Genomic DNA, 17,761 nt, shown 5'->3' with positions numbered 1-17,761 from the left:
GTAGGAAGAAGTTCTCATGAGGACATCCCTTCTGCTTGACAGAAGCAATAATAAATAGGGTTGTTTTCTTGCAAGAAAATCCTTTACTGGCTCCAAAGACCAACAGGAGTACCCCTTTCTGCAGACAGAGCGCTATGTGTGGGTCATGGGCCTGCTAATGCTACAGAACTCGGGGTGCACAGTGCCTAAAGTAATGTTAGATCACCTGTTCTAAACCCTCTTTATTCTGCTGGCCCTAAGAACTAGCATTTTAATTGATAATTTATATGAATGCCTTTTTCACTGGGATTATTACAGACCAGCACCTATAGGTATAAGACACCCCCCAAGTCAAGGCATTCCCCTTCTTTCATCCTCATTTCCTATAATATCCAGTGGTTTTTTAGATATCAAATATGCCCAAATTATGTCTCAATGGCAAAATATTACTTAAAATACCTCAGGTTCTTCAGCCACCAGAAATATCATTTAAAAACAGACCCAAGTGGAATACTTTTGCACAAAGTATTATTCACCCATTAGGCAGCTCATTAAACTGCATGAAGAGCTGTCCATTCACAACTCTTTCTCCCATGCCATCTCTCCTTAGTCACCTTACCACTTTGAGACTCAAAAAAGGAGTATCCTTTCTCCTTTCCTCCTTCTAAGGTTGTAACAGAGCTTCTCAGAAGGATGTTGTCCCACTCCCTCTCTGAACATGTCATAGGAACCAAAGAAGTTCTACATGATGGCCCAGTAACAGTCAGATAATTTTACACTTGGATATTCTGTGCAATAGGTCAGATCCCACCACCTCAGTCTTTTCTCAAATAAGTAGAGGTTATTACCTGAAGATGGGGATGTTGAGATTGTTTCCTGCAGCTATGTAGGGTGCTTTGATGTTATGGCAGAAAAGAATGAATGTAAGAAGCAGGTAGTCAATGTGGGATTTGTGAACAGGCAAAAAGATAAGAGGCAAATTCATCTATGGTGGAGAGAGAAGGAAAAAAGAAACAAGTCAGTTGGTAAGAAACATGGAATATTACTCCTTTTCTTAAACCCACTGTTGAGATTGCTAGCATCATCTTAGCTGAAAGGATGGGATTTTCCAGTTACCGTAATGGAGTTTGTTTACTCCTGGTTTTCCTTCAGCTGGGACAATTTAGAGATCATTTTAGTTAACTTGTCCATAGTCTTAGTTTTCATGGACTACATTCAGTTTTCAATTGTATCCATTACATTAACAATGATTAATACTCCCAGTTTCTCCAGACTCACACTGTTGAGACACTAATCAAGCAATTAAAGGGATGTGGAAAAATCTTCACTATCACCAAAGTACTGGTATTACCATTAGATATTAGCAAGGATTTATGAATAGTGGGATTCCCAAACACACTATTCAAAAAATCCCAGAAAACAACAGGAATTTTTTTATTTGTTGAATTTATCTAATCAGTATTTCTAAGGTAAATCTTGCAAGAAGAGTTCATTCATTTGAGTGTAAACAGAATGGTAGCATTTAGGAGTTTCTTTGACCAATTTCAAAAAATATTGAAAAACTGGAAACAGCTTGCTAGTAAGAAATAGGAAACTTTTTTTTAGAAGTTTTTATTCCAAATCAAAGTGAAAAATCCTGACTAGATTTACTAATTTATTTCTGGCTGCCTCAGCTCAAAAAAACCAGAAATTATGTTGGATGCAAGTTATCTCAGATAATAATTCAGCCTGATAGTTAAAATTTGATCCTGAATCAAAGGTAAACCCAGAGTTCACACAGTATTTCAGGTTACACAACTCTGGGAGCATATATTTAATTAAGAGCACTATTTCATAGTGTTCTTCTTGTATTTCAGATATAAAACAGTTCTACCAACAATCACATTTCATACAGACTTAGCAAAATTCTCACAAAAAGAGAAGTGCTGCAAACATCATTAGAAACTACTTCAGAAATCTAATTTAGTGGATTTGCCCACTCTCCTTACCTCTGTTGCTGCTTTGACCATTTCTATTTGACCTCTGTGGATCTGGATATTCCAGAAGAAGCTGTTAAACAACTTCAGTAACACCCAGCCAGTTAACCTAAGGAAAAACAAACACAACTCAAAAAGCTTCATTTATTCCTGCCTCTGTTTTATATTGCTTCTGTATGACTAAAGGTAAAGCCAGTTCATCTGATAATTTATATTCAAACAAAATTACTTTGAAATCCAACTGTTAAACAAGGTTTTGCCTATGGTTAGTAGCCATATTTCAGTCTCCTGCAGTTACGACACGAATCCTGTATCAGCCTCAGTGAAGGCAGTGAACTAGGAACATGACAGAGACAAAATCATCCTTAGTAGTAAATGCAGACACCATAGGATCTAAAATAAGACTCTTCCTGAGATATTTATATCTACAAATTATAGTATTGAATAGGCTAATGAAAATTTGTCTTTTAGTCTCTGATGCTGCAGATAGCTGCTCTTGCCCATATGAGCCTGAAACAACAAATGATGCCAATATTGGACTAAGCATTAGCACCAAAACTAGTTTTGGGAGAAAAGGAAAAGTTTGTATTGAATCTTATCACAAGATATATTCCTTGGAGAGGCAGAGGATTTCTACTGCATCTGCAAATGAAAAATAACTACTATTTCATTAGCTAACATTGAAAAGGGTTTTTTAATGAATTATATATTTTTAGAATACTCATTATTTCTGCATCATGTGTTACAAGTTCTGCTGGTATTATGCAGAAAGAGCTTGTCCATCCTTCCACTCACTGACAATACTGATGAGACATTTCTCTTACCTGATTAAAGCAGGTGACACATTTGCTACCATTTCCTGGAGAATTTTCCTAGCTTTTTTCTTCACTTTGTTGATAGCTTTAGGATCTGCCTGAACAAAACTCCCTGGAGTACTTGGTTCAGAAGCTTCATCTACAATGGCCTTCTGGACCCTAACATTAAAAAGTAAAGTTTATGAGACAGAAGAACAGAAGAGTCCAAGACACAGAAACAACAGCTCAGAATGAGCTATGCATCACTACAGAAGTAACTTGCAAATATAAAAAGCATCCACACCGAACTGTTGTGTACTCCAAATACATTGAATTTATTCAGTTTTATAGGCTCTAATTTAAGAGGCAGGTGGTGATTGAATGGGCTCAAAGGTGACTACATGAAACAGTATGTACACAGTTCACAGGTACTAACGTTAAGTGACTGCCAATTTTCTGATATGGTTAATAAAGTTGCACCTGATCCCTCTGATTTTTCAATCTCATTTTTGTTAATGTTTTCTTTTTCCTGCCACAGCAATTTCACTTACCTCATTAGATAGATTTATGCATTTGTTATTTTGAACTTCTAGATTATTGTTGCCCTTGAATTTTCAGGTTTACTAAGTATAACAAAATCTTATAAGGGCTATTTTCTCCCTTTAAAACATCCCCAAGAGACAGTAAATGGCTTCAACACACCATGACTGTAGCACTATGCAGTCTGCTTTACTTTTCAAAAGCAACACTATCATCTTCAGATGGGACTCAAGCTTTAAAAATTCAGGAGAATTAGGAATGTTAATGTAGGCAGTGTGTGCCCTCTGACAAAAGCAGCCTCAGGGAGCAAGCATGTGGTTGAATTTCTTTGTGTCCAAGGAAAACTGATATGTGAACAGCTGACCAGAGGCTCAAGATGCCATTTAAAATGAGGCATATGAAACAGAAAACAAGCTCTACAAAGACAAGGCTGGGTACTCCATTCTGCAGCCTTTTCCTATTTTGCTGCACTCTTCTATTGTACACTCAGGGTACTCCAAAATGCTGCTTTCCTATTATTTCTGAAACACTGACAATTTCTGAATGACTGCAGCATGACTTCAGTGGTAATGATTTACATGAATTAGATAAATAGAAGTTTGAAGAGCTCTCATGTACCAATTTATTTTTTCTGTGCACTGTCTGCTGTTCCCCCACTACACACCATTCATTTAGAGAACTGTAATCCTTAAACTCCCCTTTTACTATTTCAACAGAAATTGCAAGCTACATTCCAAAACGGCTGTGCTAAAGATACTTCACCTTCTAGTATTTTAAACAGTCTGACTTTCAAAACTTGCAGTTTGTAAATTAAGGCATATTTTAATGTACTAATAATTTAAAAAGTAGTTCATTTTGCATTGTCTTACCTGCTGCTATTCAGCACATTTTCTGTCAGATTCTTGGCAAACATGCCCTTATGAACATCCCTCTCTTGCACAAAAAGGACATAACAAAAGCGTCTCGCAAGCCACCCTCTGAACCTACAAAAACATGAAGGGTATTTCAGTGTGAGCCTCAAAATATTTTGCTGCCAAAAAAATAGCAATAAAAACAACTAAAAATACAATTAGGAAGCAAAGGCAAGTCAAATTTTATCAATTTCTGTATCTTCTAGTAAATTGCCAATATCTTCATGTTATGGATGAAACAACTGATACATAGCACAGAACATCTGAGCCAGCTAGGGTCTGCATCCCTTCAACTCAGGGTGACACTGGCCTTAAAACATCCACAGAGTCACAGGAACGTGGCGAGCAAACCAGCATGTACATTTTGTCTGCCCCTGGAACAAACTCGCCAGCTCACCGAGGCCAAAAGAAGTGACAGTGTTTATTTCCAGTTTGGGGCCCCTTTCCACTGAGGAAAGTAAATGCCCAGCTAAGAGGTGGGTCAACTTCAAGGAACACCAAGTCCTCTTGGGAAAGCTGCTCACGTAAGCGCAGGGTAAACTCTCACAAACACTTCTGAAAATATGTTTGCATTAGCCACCAAAACTAAACTCACTTTTTTAGTTAGCTTTTCTTCCTTTATAGTGTTTTCAAACACTCAGTCCTACGTGTCTTCTCCATACCTTCTCCTAGCAAAGTTTTAGCAAGAGCATAAAATAATCAGTAAATCTCACTACAAATTCAAGTGTTTAAGTAACTTGTAAAGACAATCTCTTCTTTTTAAATTAACCCTGTCCTCGACTTTCTCAATCATACAAGCAGAAATCACCTGAGATGATGTTATTTGGAATATCAAACATCACGGAAGATGCATGTGACAAGGAATGGCTTACAACCCATCCATCCTCCACAGTGGATATTCATCACTATTCTTCTCATCACCTCCCTCATTTACCAGGCCAGCAGTGGCCAAGCCACCACTTAGCAAACCAAACATCTGGGATCCCCAAACAGCAGAGCTGACGTGATGGGGCAGAATTAACAACTGGAGGAAAAATTAACTTCTGGCAATTCCTAGGCCCAGAGCAGTAAGTTTTATGCAGAACCCCTGTCCTGAGGTCTGCTGGTGCACTGCCTGGCTGCTGCTCCACTGAGTGTCCCAAACTGAACCGTGGGTGACAAAGGTCACGGTGGTTTCCATGCTGGAGCGCCACCAACGTCTCACCCGTTGTCACCACTCGAGTTTCTGATCTTGGCTGTTAAAGCTCCCTACCACATTTCAGTACATTTATACATGTGTTAAAAACAGCCAGGAAAGATGAGACACAACCTTACACTGCAAAAAGCCAAAGCCCTTGAGTGCACTGTAACTAAGATGGGGGCACATGCACCAGCCATGGGCACAGAGTGGCACGGAGTGATTACACAAATATTCAGACCAGCTATTTGTGCCATCAGAGAAGAAGACTGGTAACTCTGTTTTAATTGTTTTTTTTTCCTTTATCCCTCTTGGAGTCTGAGAGCATTAATGATTTTTCTAGAAAGCAAAGATGCTTCCTTCGGACAATATTTTTTGTTAACTGTGAACCTATCAGAACAGCACACAGCTGTTTGCAGGGATCTGTCAAGGTATGAATGCTTCTACCCTCATTTTACAGCTTAGACATAATGTAATTTAATTGGAAAACCCTGTTTTCTGATCATGTAGCAATGAGAGAAGACAGAAATGACAGAAACGAACCAGTCAAGAGACATTTAAAACTGGCAGCTGTACCTCAGATAAAGGCTGTCAACACAGTTACAGCATGCTGGCAGTTAAAGAGAGCCCCTCTTGCTTTCTAAGGGCAGAAAACTGTGACTATGTAGCCCCATGAGATCTCAGAACTTCATTAAAATTGTCCATTTTCACACTACAATGACACAATTTTCACACTATAATGACATTGTATTTCTCACTATTCTGAGCTAAATGCATTTATTTCAGAATAATTCAGTAACCCATATTTTTTCTTCTTATAATTCCAATTCAAGTAACTTCAAACATTAGACTTTCAAAACTAATTTCAAAAAAGTTAAACAGTATTTCTGTTATTTTTTCTGTATTCTAAAGTACAAGCTCAACTCTTAAAAAAACTATAATTAATTCAAATTTAATAAAGAACAGCCTCTAACATTAGCTTTCTCCCTCTCAAGCACACACAATGCTGCCTTTCTTTCACTCAGACACTTTGGCTCATTTCTTTCAGGCTGCTGGCCTCTCTTTCTTTACTCTGACTCTTCAACAAACACTGCAGGACATACTTATGCTAATGATTACTGTAAAAAAAAAAAAACTTAGCAAGCATTATTAACTTTCCAAAGAACAGAATATTTTTGTGCAATTACAGTATCTTCATCCCAGCACATAAAATATGATTCTAATAGTGCAAAGTCACATCTTCATTTTTTAGATTTTTTTTTTTCATTTATACCGTACTTTTCAGATGCTGCACTCTGCCACTAAGGCAGAGAAGAGACAGATTCATAAGACATTTTCAGGCTTAATTGCCTAAGTGGCAATAGCCAACGTCTAAACTGTGAGCCAGATCTGCTCAGTGAATTAAAGTGCAGCCTGAAGTCATTCTGCATGAGGGAATAAATTGAGTCCCCTCAATATTATGCTACAGATGCTGCCATTTGCACAAAAGGAGAAAGAATCTTTCTGTGAAAAAATTCTAGGTTTTTGTGAGACAGGTTTGACCCCTATACTCCTTGTCTATAACCCCAAAGGACTTTGTCAGTTCCCAAATACACACAGCCAGATTTAATGTTACTGAAGTCAGCACCAAATTTCTGCATTTTAGGACCACAATATACATCAAATCACACCAGACCATAACAGAGATTTCTCTCTCATAAAAACAGAACACTTTGAATTCTAAAAGCAAAAGAAACACTTGCTGCATTACCTTGTGTGTGTTTCATTGATGTATATGACATTACGTAGACCCAAAGAAGGAATACTAGAATTGAAGAAGTTATCCTGTGAAACCAAGAAAAAGAAAAGATTGATGGACTATTTCATTATATAAAAATAGCTTTGTCTGCTACATTCATCATAACATATAGGACAATGCAATGTTTTTCATTTGTACTCTACTCAAAGCCAAAACCAGAGAGGTGTTGAACATGCCTATAGAGTATACAAACTTCTAAAATGAAAATGGAATTCAACTCACTATTCCCAAGTCCAATACTTTCAAAGCATTCTCTAGGCTTTACTGTGTGGTTATACTGGTTACACTCTTCAAGCCACAACATTACATCAGATTCTGATGTAATATAAACCAGGACTTGCCATAACAGAGAACTCAGCTTTGAGACAGAACTTTATTAAGCCACACTGGGCATTAGTGCAACCACGAGCATTTGACGCTCAGTCTGCAGCACCCAGCTTGCCAGCAGAGCAAGCATCATGTAACAACAGCCCAAGGGTCAGGATATCCATCCATGGTTAGGTGGCAAATCTCCACATTCCTGCTCTGCCTGAACAACAAACTCAGTCCAGCCTTGTAGAGCCTTGGTACAGGCTCCACATGCCAAGGAATTAACTGGGATGAGTTTAGGAGCACTTCCACAATACTCCTTAGCAGGAAGACCTAAATTCTGCTCTTCCAGAGTCCAAGTGAATACCTTGACCAAGAGGCTGATTTCTTTCTACCCAAATGATATCTAATTATAAAATTGGTATCTTGCCAACAGTGAACTACAGCTAAAACTACTGGAACTGTAAATGTCAAAGAAGACAAAAAAAAGGACAGCAAAGGAGAAAGATGGTCACCAGCAACAGCAGAGCTGCAAAACAGCCTCACCACCAATTCTGCAGTGGGAATCAGGTAAGAGTCATTTGTTTGTGTTTTGTTTAGGACACACCATTTGCCACAAAATTAAAATATATGACTGTCCTATGTTATTTGCAAATCAGGTAGAAATTATTTGCTACAGTGAGAGCAGAGTATTCTGCTCCCTGCTGAAGCTCAACTGTGCTGTACAATCAACCAATTGTTGCTCTAAGGTCTTAAGAGGAAACTTCAATGTTGCACTAATTTCTTTCACTACACACTGTGATTTTTTGTGGATCTTATCAGCTGATAAAGATTATTCTGACATGTTCTGACTAACAGAAGCAAAACGACTTGTTCCTGGTCTCCCAAACAATGAGCAACAAAGTATCACTGAATGCCAGTCTCTACCTGTCTATACCAGCGCTCTAAGCGTCAGGTTAAACCTCACTAGAAACTCATCCTGCAGTGGTACTGTCCTATTTTAGCTTTTCCTTATTTAACTCCTCTCCAATCCTGTGTCAGGCAGAGCATGTGGCTCTGTGAGACCAACTGAGCCCATGCAGGATCTCCCTGCTGGCACAAAGAAGAAGCCCAGCTCCCACCACCACATCCTGGCCTTTCCTGCTGATTGCTACACCTCTCCTCTAACTTACAGCACCTCTAGCATTTATTACACCCTTTAATGTCCCAACTTCATGCAGACAAGACAAAAAACTAAATGAATGAAGCAGGTGGTTTTCTGCTTGGTAAGTGAACTTGATCAGCCCTCAGGAGAGCAGGAAGAAAAACAGGAGGGAGAAGCAAGACTTCCCACTCTCAACATTGGCAAGTTGTTCCTTTGGTCAGCACACAGGAAACTTGCATCATTCATTCCTTTCCCTTAAGAAAAATAATGAAAAAGGCAGCCCAAAAAAAAGTATTTGGAACCTAATGAGAGGATTATCTTTGTTACTGTCTCTGCAAGGATGGTATTTTTTTTTCCTTACAGAAGGCAACAAAGGGCTTAATAGGTCATACCCCTTAAGTGGGATCTCAGGATAGTTAATTAGTCTCCTATTAAATGGACAAAATACAGAACAAGAGTTTTATTTTTAAAGCATAATTCCCAGTTTGAGAGGAACAGCCTAATTACTAACAGGCTAATTACTCAATGTATAAAGCTGTAAGCTGAGAATTCACACACACCTTTTTGTAAGTCAAAATGCTTGACTTGTCAGTTTGAAATAGCCTCAGTTTATCTAATTGTTTGTCTTGTCCAGATCATACACAGCCTCCACAGTATGTCTGGATTTGTATACCACGTTTGTATGTCATTGCTGCAATTTTCTTTTCTGGCAGAGGAACAGAGTGAAATAACTTCTCTTTGGTCAAAGAGAGAAGCAAATTTTCCCTCTAGCCCAGCCAATGAAGGTGTAACTGAGTACAATCTAAAGCCCAGGGTGTACACATAGGCAAATTACATGATGAACTGGTTGCAAACTGTATTGTGCCCTTTTGCATCTTGAGCTTACAGAAAGCCTGCCCAACGCAGTTCAATAAAGTTCACATTTTAAATCAGCTTGCACAATCTCTCCAGAGCTACCATCTTGACACTGTTCCCAGCAGACAAATATCCCTACTATCACAACTGGCAGTCCTTGTTTCCAGGCTGGGCAGAGAGGCAAGGAATCAGCCAGGTGTAGAAAATTAACTTGTTCTCTCAAGTAAAGGAGTGAGCAAGCTGGAAAGGCAGCAAACTGCTTAGCTTCCAGACTGTATTTATCCTGTGGATAGAGAATTAAAGTGTCCTAAAAGCAAACTTTCAACTTTTGATGTGCTCCAAATTTACATTATTAATTTAAAATAGCAGATAATTTTGCTATCCCATTTCCTAATAATTCTGGGGAGCTGGAGAGTTTTGTGCAAGGACTAAGTCTGCACTGAGAGATGGGAGACTGAGCATCAAAACAGGTGTGTGCCATCCTTTAACTCCATGCCAATTTAAAGTAACCACGAACAGTGAAAAACTACAGCACTTTATGATCTAAAAACATTGTGACCTTAATTCTGAAAGCAAGGAAACTGCAGCAACTTCATTAGGCTCCAACTATGCATTATTGTCAAACATAATCCATTCCCTAATCCCCTTACCCGGCTCTGGGGAGTGCATACATAGCAGCATCGTCCCACAAACGGCCTTTTCCTGCTCAGCAGAGCCTCCTTCCATCTTAAAGTGGCAGATCGGAACAGAGTGGGACGAGAGTTACACTCTCCCTGCAGAACAAAAGACCACTGTGTGAATATGCAGAAATATGTGTATGGGAAAGCTTTGAGGAAGAGGAGTTGCCAGACACACACAAAAAATTACCCCTCAATTACAGTTTTTTCCAAAGTTTTTTTCAATTTTTTTTTTAAAAAGCAAAATCTCAGCGTTGAACTTACGTATCTAAGTCCTGCTGCATGGGCTGACACACAAAATTTTAAAAGGAATGATAGCTGTAATTAACAAACACCAAAGAAACTGCCAGCTGAGAAAATGGAAGGAATTTAACAGAACACTACATTCTCAATAATGTCAGGGTGCTTGCAATATGAGCAAGGTATTTTAAGGTTCAACTGAATATCACCCTGTAAAACTGCAACAAGATTCCATGTATCCAAAATATTAACTCCATGGACTCTGTAGGCACTTTCAGCAGTTTCATGCAGAGTGATATGAAAAAGGAAACCCTGTGCTTCTCCAAAGTTACACTGTCTATCTGAAGATTAGAGAAGAAAAAAATCCAGTGTGACTGCATTCACAGAACTCATTCTCTATGTTAGGACATAATGCAAAAATTCTATTTAAGTGTATTTTCAAAGACCTTGTTTTTTTCCATTAAAATCTACTGAATTATTGCTTACCTGAGAATGAGAACTGGGTTCCCATTTTTAAACCACGTATTTTACTGAATGTTACTTCCACTATCAAAAGAGAAGTTACAGAAACAAACCAAACCCAAAATGTTTTTTAAAATAGAACTCTTTAAGTGGCAGAGCAGTGGGGAAAGCCAACATTGGAAGACACAAATACAGATCATCACATATTCAGCCTACTGTGAAACTCCCAGAAAGTCCAAAAGCAATGCTGAATATGCTTTAAAACTAAATTGTGCACATATCACATTTGCCAAGCAGCATGAACTGGCAAATATTCCAAGGCTAACTCTTCCATCTGAAATAAACAAGTATCAAGATGCTAAGCCTGCCATAATCCCTCCTTCATCACCTTCTTTAATGCTAACTCCAAAACAAACCAACTTTGTAATAATGCCATCTTCCTTCTGTTTGCCTCCAACCCCTGACATACCACTCCAGATTTTTTTTACAAAACCTGCTTTCTAACTCTTCTGTCTTGCCTGCCCTTATTCCACCTCCTCGCAGACCTCTTGGCTACTGCGGCTTGCTGTTCCATGGAACTTTGATCTAGCTAGATAGATATCCCAGATGCCAAGACATCTGCCCTTTCCCTCAACTCTGACCATGTTTCCAATTCTTCTTCTGTATCAAGTTCCAACTTCTCCTCTCCAGATCCATGTCTAATCCCTCCTGACCTACACTAAACCACCTACCACCACTCCAGTCCCCATGTGGCTCTTTTGGCCCCACCCAGGCCACTCCGCTCACTGCCTCCTTGGTCCCCTCCAAATCCCAAGACTCACTCAATGGAGGACACAGACTTTTAATAGCCTCCTTATTTATATCCACCAATTTTTTTCTGCCTCTTGGAGTGCATGGAAAGCTCCAGCTTTAATGCCTATATGACTGTGCAACTTCAGTATCAAGCTCCTTTTCACCTGCACACTTTAAACTACATCACCCAGCAGAGCAAAGAGCTTCCTATTTGACTTTCTGTTTGGCTACTCCAGAATGGGACTCTATACATTTACTGCTATAGAAGAAGACTGTAAGACTATCAATGGAGTTTGACAGGATTTTTCTTTTCTAGCAACATTATTCTTTGGAATTGAACTGTTGCTTCCTCCTTACGCTTCAAGTTAAATTAAAACCAAACTGTTATCATGCATGAGAAACATAATTCCTTATCTTCATTCTTCATAACAATAAAAAGTCCACCTTCAACTTGAGGAAATAATAAAATAAATACAGCCAGTAATATTCCCAATTTTTACTTACCCACTCTTCACTGGAATGCTTACATCTACTGATGCTGCAGTCTGCTGAGGTGGACAAATAGGAAACATCTATTGTTCCAAGGGACAAAGCAGTTTCATCCATGACACAGGAATTGAACTGAAGATCACAAACTGCAAAATAATAACATGTACATTATATACATTCCTTTTATCTGTATATTCATTTATTTATATGCATGCACAGAAACACACACCTAATTTCAGTAATGGGCATCTAGCAATACATTAGCAATCTGGTATTTTTTCACCCTTCAGTAAAAGTTCAGTTCCAAAGAAACTTCCTTGCAGCTAAAAGTCGGCATGATTTGAATATGCTAAAAACCCCAGCACATTTGACTTCCATGAACACAGCACACCAATCAACTTTGTGCATGCTTTTCCCTCCCTGCTCTTCCTCCCCTTACAGGTCACTTATAGTCCCTTTGTAATTTTCCACTGTTCTTTACTGCATGGTTTAAACCCTGCAGCCGTAAGGATACACATGCCAGACACTTTTCATAAGTTTACTATTCTCTTGCACTCTGTGACTTTGCTCTTTCATAATTTGCTTCTCAAGGACACCTACGATCTACAAAAACTGTCATTAATGTTCTCACCTAATCCTATCTCACAGTTTATTTTATGTGTCTGGTCTAGCTGTAGTCGAACCAGTTTGCAAATTCCTTGGGAAGAAGGAGTGCTCTATAAAAAAGCACACCTCTAAATGTGAACACGCTGCTGACAAGTGACATTTTTGTCTTGTGGGGTTGAAGAGCAGCAAAGAAATCCAAACCTGAATTATTACTTTGAAATGGAAGTTTTGCGGTTTTCTCCCTTGGCCAAAGAAAAAAAGGAAGGGCAAACATACTAAAACAACTCAGAGTTGTACAGTGTATTTGCAAAAGACTACAAATTAAATCGCTTTGTTATTGAGAGCCACTGAAATAGGAATCCCAGCATCTTCACCAAGAGAAACCATAAAGAGGCAATTCCTGCTCTCCCATCTGTCACCGCAAGGAAACTTCTCCCATGGCCAAGCCGTGGGCCATCAGGAATGAAACGATTCCCACCCAGCACGGTATCTGCAATATCTGGAACAGTAAGATGCACTTTAGTGCATTTAACTAAAACTTTAGTCCAACGTTTTTGCCTTTCTTAGTGCCTTCCCCGAGCTGCCCCAAGCCCATCCCGCAATACCTGCACGCAGAGAGCTCCCACTACAAACTGGAGTCTGAGCCAGTATAACCATGCAGACCATGCATATCCTTGCACAGCCGAAGAACCTAAATCAGCCCTTTATCTATGCTGGCTCCTACACTCAATCCGCCTTTTATTTAAATTAGTCCTCAGGCAAATTACTATCTAACCCTCCCAATAAATATATATATAAAAAAAAAAGCCTGGAAGCCTCAAACGCTGGAACCGAAACGCGTCCCCCTCGTGCTCAAGGTGACCTTGGCTGCACCGGTTTATACAAAGGATGAACTTTTAAAAATACGCAATTAACAGCCCGTTTGAGGAGCAGCAGCAGCAGGAGCCGCACACCTACCTGTGAGCCAGCCCGCCCCCCGAGCGCCCGCTCCCCGCTGCGGCGCTGGCGCTGTTCACCTGCCGGCCGCCGCCATCCCCGCGGGCTCCAGCAGCGCTCCGGGCTCACCACGGCTCCCTCGGCAGCGCTCCGGGCTCCAGCCCCGCCACTCACCAGACCTGCTATAAATAAAACCCCGGGCTCAGCGCGCTGGGGCTGCGCAGCGCCCCGGGCACCGCCGCTGCCAAGGGGCCGCCCCGCGCCTCCCCGGCCGCCGCGAGGGGCGGGCGCCGGCCGCGGGCACCCACCGGCACCGGCCCCCGGAGCTCCGCGGGGCCGCCCGAGGCTGCCTTCACCCACCTGGCCCCGCGCCCGCCGCCTGCCCCGCGCTGCCCCTCAGCCGGCCCGAGCCCCCCGCACCGCCGCTGCGGCTGCCGCTGCCGCTCCGGCTGCCCGCGCTGCCGGGGCCGCACCGCCCCTCCCGCCACGCGGCAGCCGCTGCGCTGCCCCGCCCCGCCGCCGGGGGCAGCACCGCCCGCGGGCCCGGCCCGCGCCGCCCCGCCTGCCCCGTGCCCTCCGCTCCGCTCCTCTCTGCTCCGGACCGCTCCGCACGCCGGGCCCGGCCCGCACTCACCGCGGGCTCCGCGCTGCCCCAGCCCTCCCGCCGCGCTCGCAGCGGCGCCGCGCCTGACGCGACTTCCTGAGCGCCCGCCCGGCCCGCAGCGCGGCCCTGCCCGGCCGCGGCCCCGCCGCTGCCCTGCCGCCCTCACAGCCCCGCACCGCCGCGGGCCCGTGCCCAGCCCATGCCCAGCCCTGCCCGCAGCCGCTCCGGCCCCGGTGCAGCCGCCGCGTGGTTCAACAGCCGCTTCCATCGCCCCCTCCCCAGCCCGGAGAGACTCACGGCTGTTTAGCTCTCAAATCTGAGCTGCTAAACACGAAAACGATGAAAAAGTGATGTGAAATTGTGTGTTAATGGGTTTGCGGCGACTCCGAATTGCCGCTGAGAACAAGTGCGGAAATTTCGGGACGGGTATTGATCTGCCTGCCCGGCCTTGCAGCGCTGCCAGTTTGCCTTTTACTGAGTGCAAAAGTAAATGTTGATTGAGATTGCTGCATATAACCAAACAAGGACCACAGTATTTTTTGGCTTTGGCATTCTTGGGCTATTTAAAGACAGTTTTTCTGTGGCTTGAGTTACAGCCCAGCAGGAAGGCTCGTGCCTACATTTCTTCTTTGAATGTCCAAATCACAGTAGTGCAATACAGGAATAAAAGGGCAAAATAAAAGAGACTGTTTATACTAATGCAAATCTTCTGCTTAGAGATTTAAGTGGCATGAGGTGTTACTTTTCCCCTTAAGGTCTTCCTTCTAGATGTTGTTTTGAAATTATTACAAATGAGAATTGTAAGAATCACAACTGCCTTTCACACATAAAAGAAAATGCGTAAGATGTGATAGACTGGAAACGTAACTGCTGCATGCATAGGAGAGCTGCCCTAGTTCCCACAACTGAGTGCCTCCAGGGAATACCACTAGAGCTGATAGTTTACAAAGCATTCTGCAGTTTGTGGGTCAGAAGGGATTTTGAGTCTGATTTTTCCTCCTTGAGTAGGGAAAAATATTTTGGTGCAATGTGAATGTTGGAATAAAAGACACCTAATTTTCAAATTAAAAAATACAATAAGATATGAGCTACTGAAATGTACAACTCACGTAAAGTTTGTATTTCTGTGCAATAAGCAGTCCAGTATTTGTGTAAATCAAATAGTTTTCTAAAACATCACATTTTGTATAAAGAAAGGACAATCTGTATTTCTTAGACCACATTCACATACTAAAGTTTGCATCCAGTTTTCTCATAATCTGGGGTAGGACTCAAATTTGTCAGTTCTGGTTTTGGTCTGGAACATAGAACATGTGGCCACTTCTAAAATACAAACCCTTAGCTGTCCAGCTTTATAACAAAGCTTTTGACGTCAACCTTTTCTTGGAGTGATTTGCTGAAGGTCAGTTGGGAAAGAGGGGGCAGGTTCTGCTTTCAGCTGCCTCTGCTGCAGCCAAGAGCAGATTTGTAGCTGCTTCTCTAATCAGAGCGGAGCCAGGAGGCTGTAAGTGTTTCACGACAGTCACAGTGCCACTGTCACATCTGTGCTCCTGTCACTGCACCCTCAGCTCAGCTTTGCTTGCTCAGTGAGCTTCTCCTTGCCTTGGCGGAGGCCAGAGAAGGAAACACCTGCTTTGATCTGGTGACCAGCAGCAGGGCCACATCCCACACTCTGGGTTGTGTGGTGTTGGGGTGTTGAAAGCTTCGAAAGGGGAAGCTCTGAACTCCACTCAGAAAAGTGAAATCCAGTGTTACATCCTGTGTTTTTGTAACTTTCTTTGTATGAGGAGTTGTATCACAGAAGCAAAGTCCCAGTAAAATGCTGCAGCCCGCATCCCGATCATTGCTCCCAGCATAAGTCTGCATGCAATGAGGGAAGTCAGAGCTTGAATCATCTTAGAAATCACATTGGAGATGATTCAAGAGCTGGATTACGTGAAAACTGAGTATAACAAAATGGCAATGAATGCTTATATGTCGAGTCTAAGAAAATGCAGGAAACATAACATTAAAATTCTTACTGAAGTTGAATAATTTAATTGTTTCACTGCCTTTGTGTAGTTATTTGGGAACTTCTTAGGAGGCATTTTGTAAAAGACCCTCAATACTGCTTACACAGAACTTAACCTTCTCTAGGTGTGAAATCACATTGATTTTTTCCCCTTCCACTCATAAAAATAGGGGATCAGGGAGGGCACTTGTTTTTAGTGTGCTGTGGTGTAACTCAGAGCAAACTTTCAGCCCCTGGGTGTAAAGCCACCTTGTCTGCTTTGTTTCCCTCTATAAAAGATGAACTATGGCACATTTAAAACCTAACATGGAGCTTTGGGCATGTTTTTTCATTGTACACTTTTACACTGATATATTTTTTCTAATTGTAAAAGAATTATTTCTGTGATATAAGTAACACAAAAATCAGAAGAAAAGCCTCAATGGCTTTATCATAATTTTAGTATTATTTATGAGAAAGCTGCTTAGGCTGTTCTTTAGACTGTTTTGAAAAGGATAGTAAATAGATACCATGTTTTACTTAAACATAGTGATTCTGTGTAATAACAAAAGAATGTTTCTTGTATGATCGTAGAGCAGTTTTCCCATTTTTCTAACCTTAAAAAATTCTTTGCTTTGTAAAATAAATCCAGAGGTAATTTCATCACTCATTTGAAAAGGATCCTGAATTAGTCTAATGGGAATTGCAGCTTAGCAAGATCTTTTTACACTTTATAAATCCTCAGGCTTAGTAGTAAAATCTCATTTCAGTATTGAAAGCTTGATGGTGATGTGTTGCCATGGAATCAAGCAAATGGGAAAAATTTTGGAATGCCCTGAAGGAACAGACTTTCAGAGCTGCATGTGCTCCAAAAAGCCCAAATACTGCTGGGTTTCACTTCCAGAAAAGGGAGATTCTATCCTGCTTCCATTGAAGCCAATGGGAGGCTTGCCACTGATCTCAGTAGGAGCAGGAGCATGCCTGAGTCTTGCAATCCATCTTTTTAAAGTCCTTAAACTGAAGTGTTTGCCTTGCCAATGAGTCCAGGGAGGTGATTTGCATATGATGGCAAATGAGCAGAACCCTGGCTTTGTGTGAATAAGCTGCTGACCACATTCGTGCATAGCAGCCTGCAGAGGAGAAAGGGCTGGCAGGAGTCTTTTTTTCTAAAATAATGATTAGTCCTTCGTATGTTTCAAATCCTTATGAAGCTTCCAGTGGAGTTCAACAAAGTACCTGTTTGCTGGACAATTCTGTGCAGAGGAGGAGGGAGCAGGGACAAGGGGACTTCTTTTTACATCGGCTCTACCCTGGCTCTGTTCTCGGAGCTCATTTCCAGCGATTCCCATGATGTCACTTTTAGTAATGGAGACACGTTTACAAAAGGGTACACAGCATCCTCTTTAAAAAGAAACTTTCAATTTGAGGAGCGTTACAAAAGTTAGGAAACCAAAAACTGTGTGAGGAGGGAGACAAAGGTTC

General features: G+C 41.5%; 2 protein-coding genes across 8 annotated transcripts in view; one reads left to right on the top strand and one right to left on the bottom strand.

The window, feature by feature from the left end:
* GPAM (glycerol-3-phosphate acyltransferase, mitochondrial) overlaps positions 1-14,203 on the bottom strand; it is a 29,869-nt gene extending 15,666 nt beyond the window's left edge. The window contains exons 1-9 of one of the 7 annotated variants that reach the window (XM_063405314.1): positions 14,046-14,203; positions 13,707-13,867; positions 12,159-12,289; positions 10,134-10,256; positions 7,128-7,201; positions 4,159-4,272; positions 2,780-2,929; positions 1,968-2,064; positions 828-964 (exon numbers count right to left, since the gene is read on the bottom strand). In XM_063405314.1, the coding sequence (XP_063261384.1) occupies positions 828-964; positions 1,968-2,064; positions 2,780-2,929; positions 4,159-4,272; positions 7,128-7,201; positions 10,134-10,256; positions 12,159-12,260 (797 nt within the window). In that variant the 5' untranslated portion in view covers positions 12,261-12,289; positions 13,707-13,867; positions 14,046-14,203. Of the gene's footprint in view, positions 1-827; positions 965-1,967; positions 2,065-2,779; positions 2,930-4,158; positions 4,273-7,127; positions 7,202-10,133; positions 10,257-12,158; positions 12,290-13,706; positions 13,868-14,045 lie in introns of those variants that run through there. The other 6 variants (XM_063405318.1, XM_063405317.1, XM_063405319.1 and 3 more) reach the window with 6 other exon arrangements.
* TECTB (tectorin beta) overlaps positions 7,568-17,761 on the top strand; it is a 44,863-nt gene continuing 34,669 nt past the window's right edge. Inside the window, exon 1 of the mRNA XM_063405321.1 lies at positions 7,568-8,054. The gene's annotated coding sequence lies outside the window, so the exon portion shown is untranslated. The remainder of the gene's footprint in view (positions 8,055-17,761) is intronic.

This window comes from Prinia subflava, chromosome 9, assembly GCF_021018805.1.
Source record: "Prinia subflava isolate CZ2003 ecotype Zambia chromosome 9, Cam_Psub_1.2, whole genome shotgun sequence".
NCBI lineage: Eukaryota > Metazoa > Chordata > Aves > Passeriformes > Cisticolidae > Prinia > Prinia subflava.
This window is presented reverse-complemented; position numbering and strand designations above follow the sequence as displayed.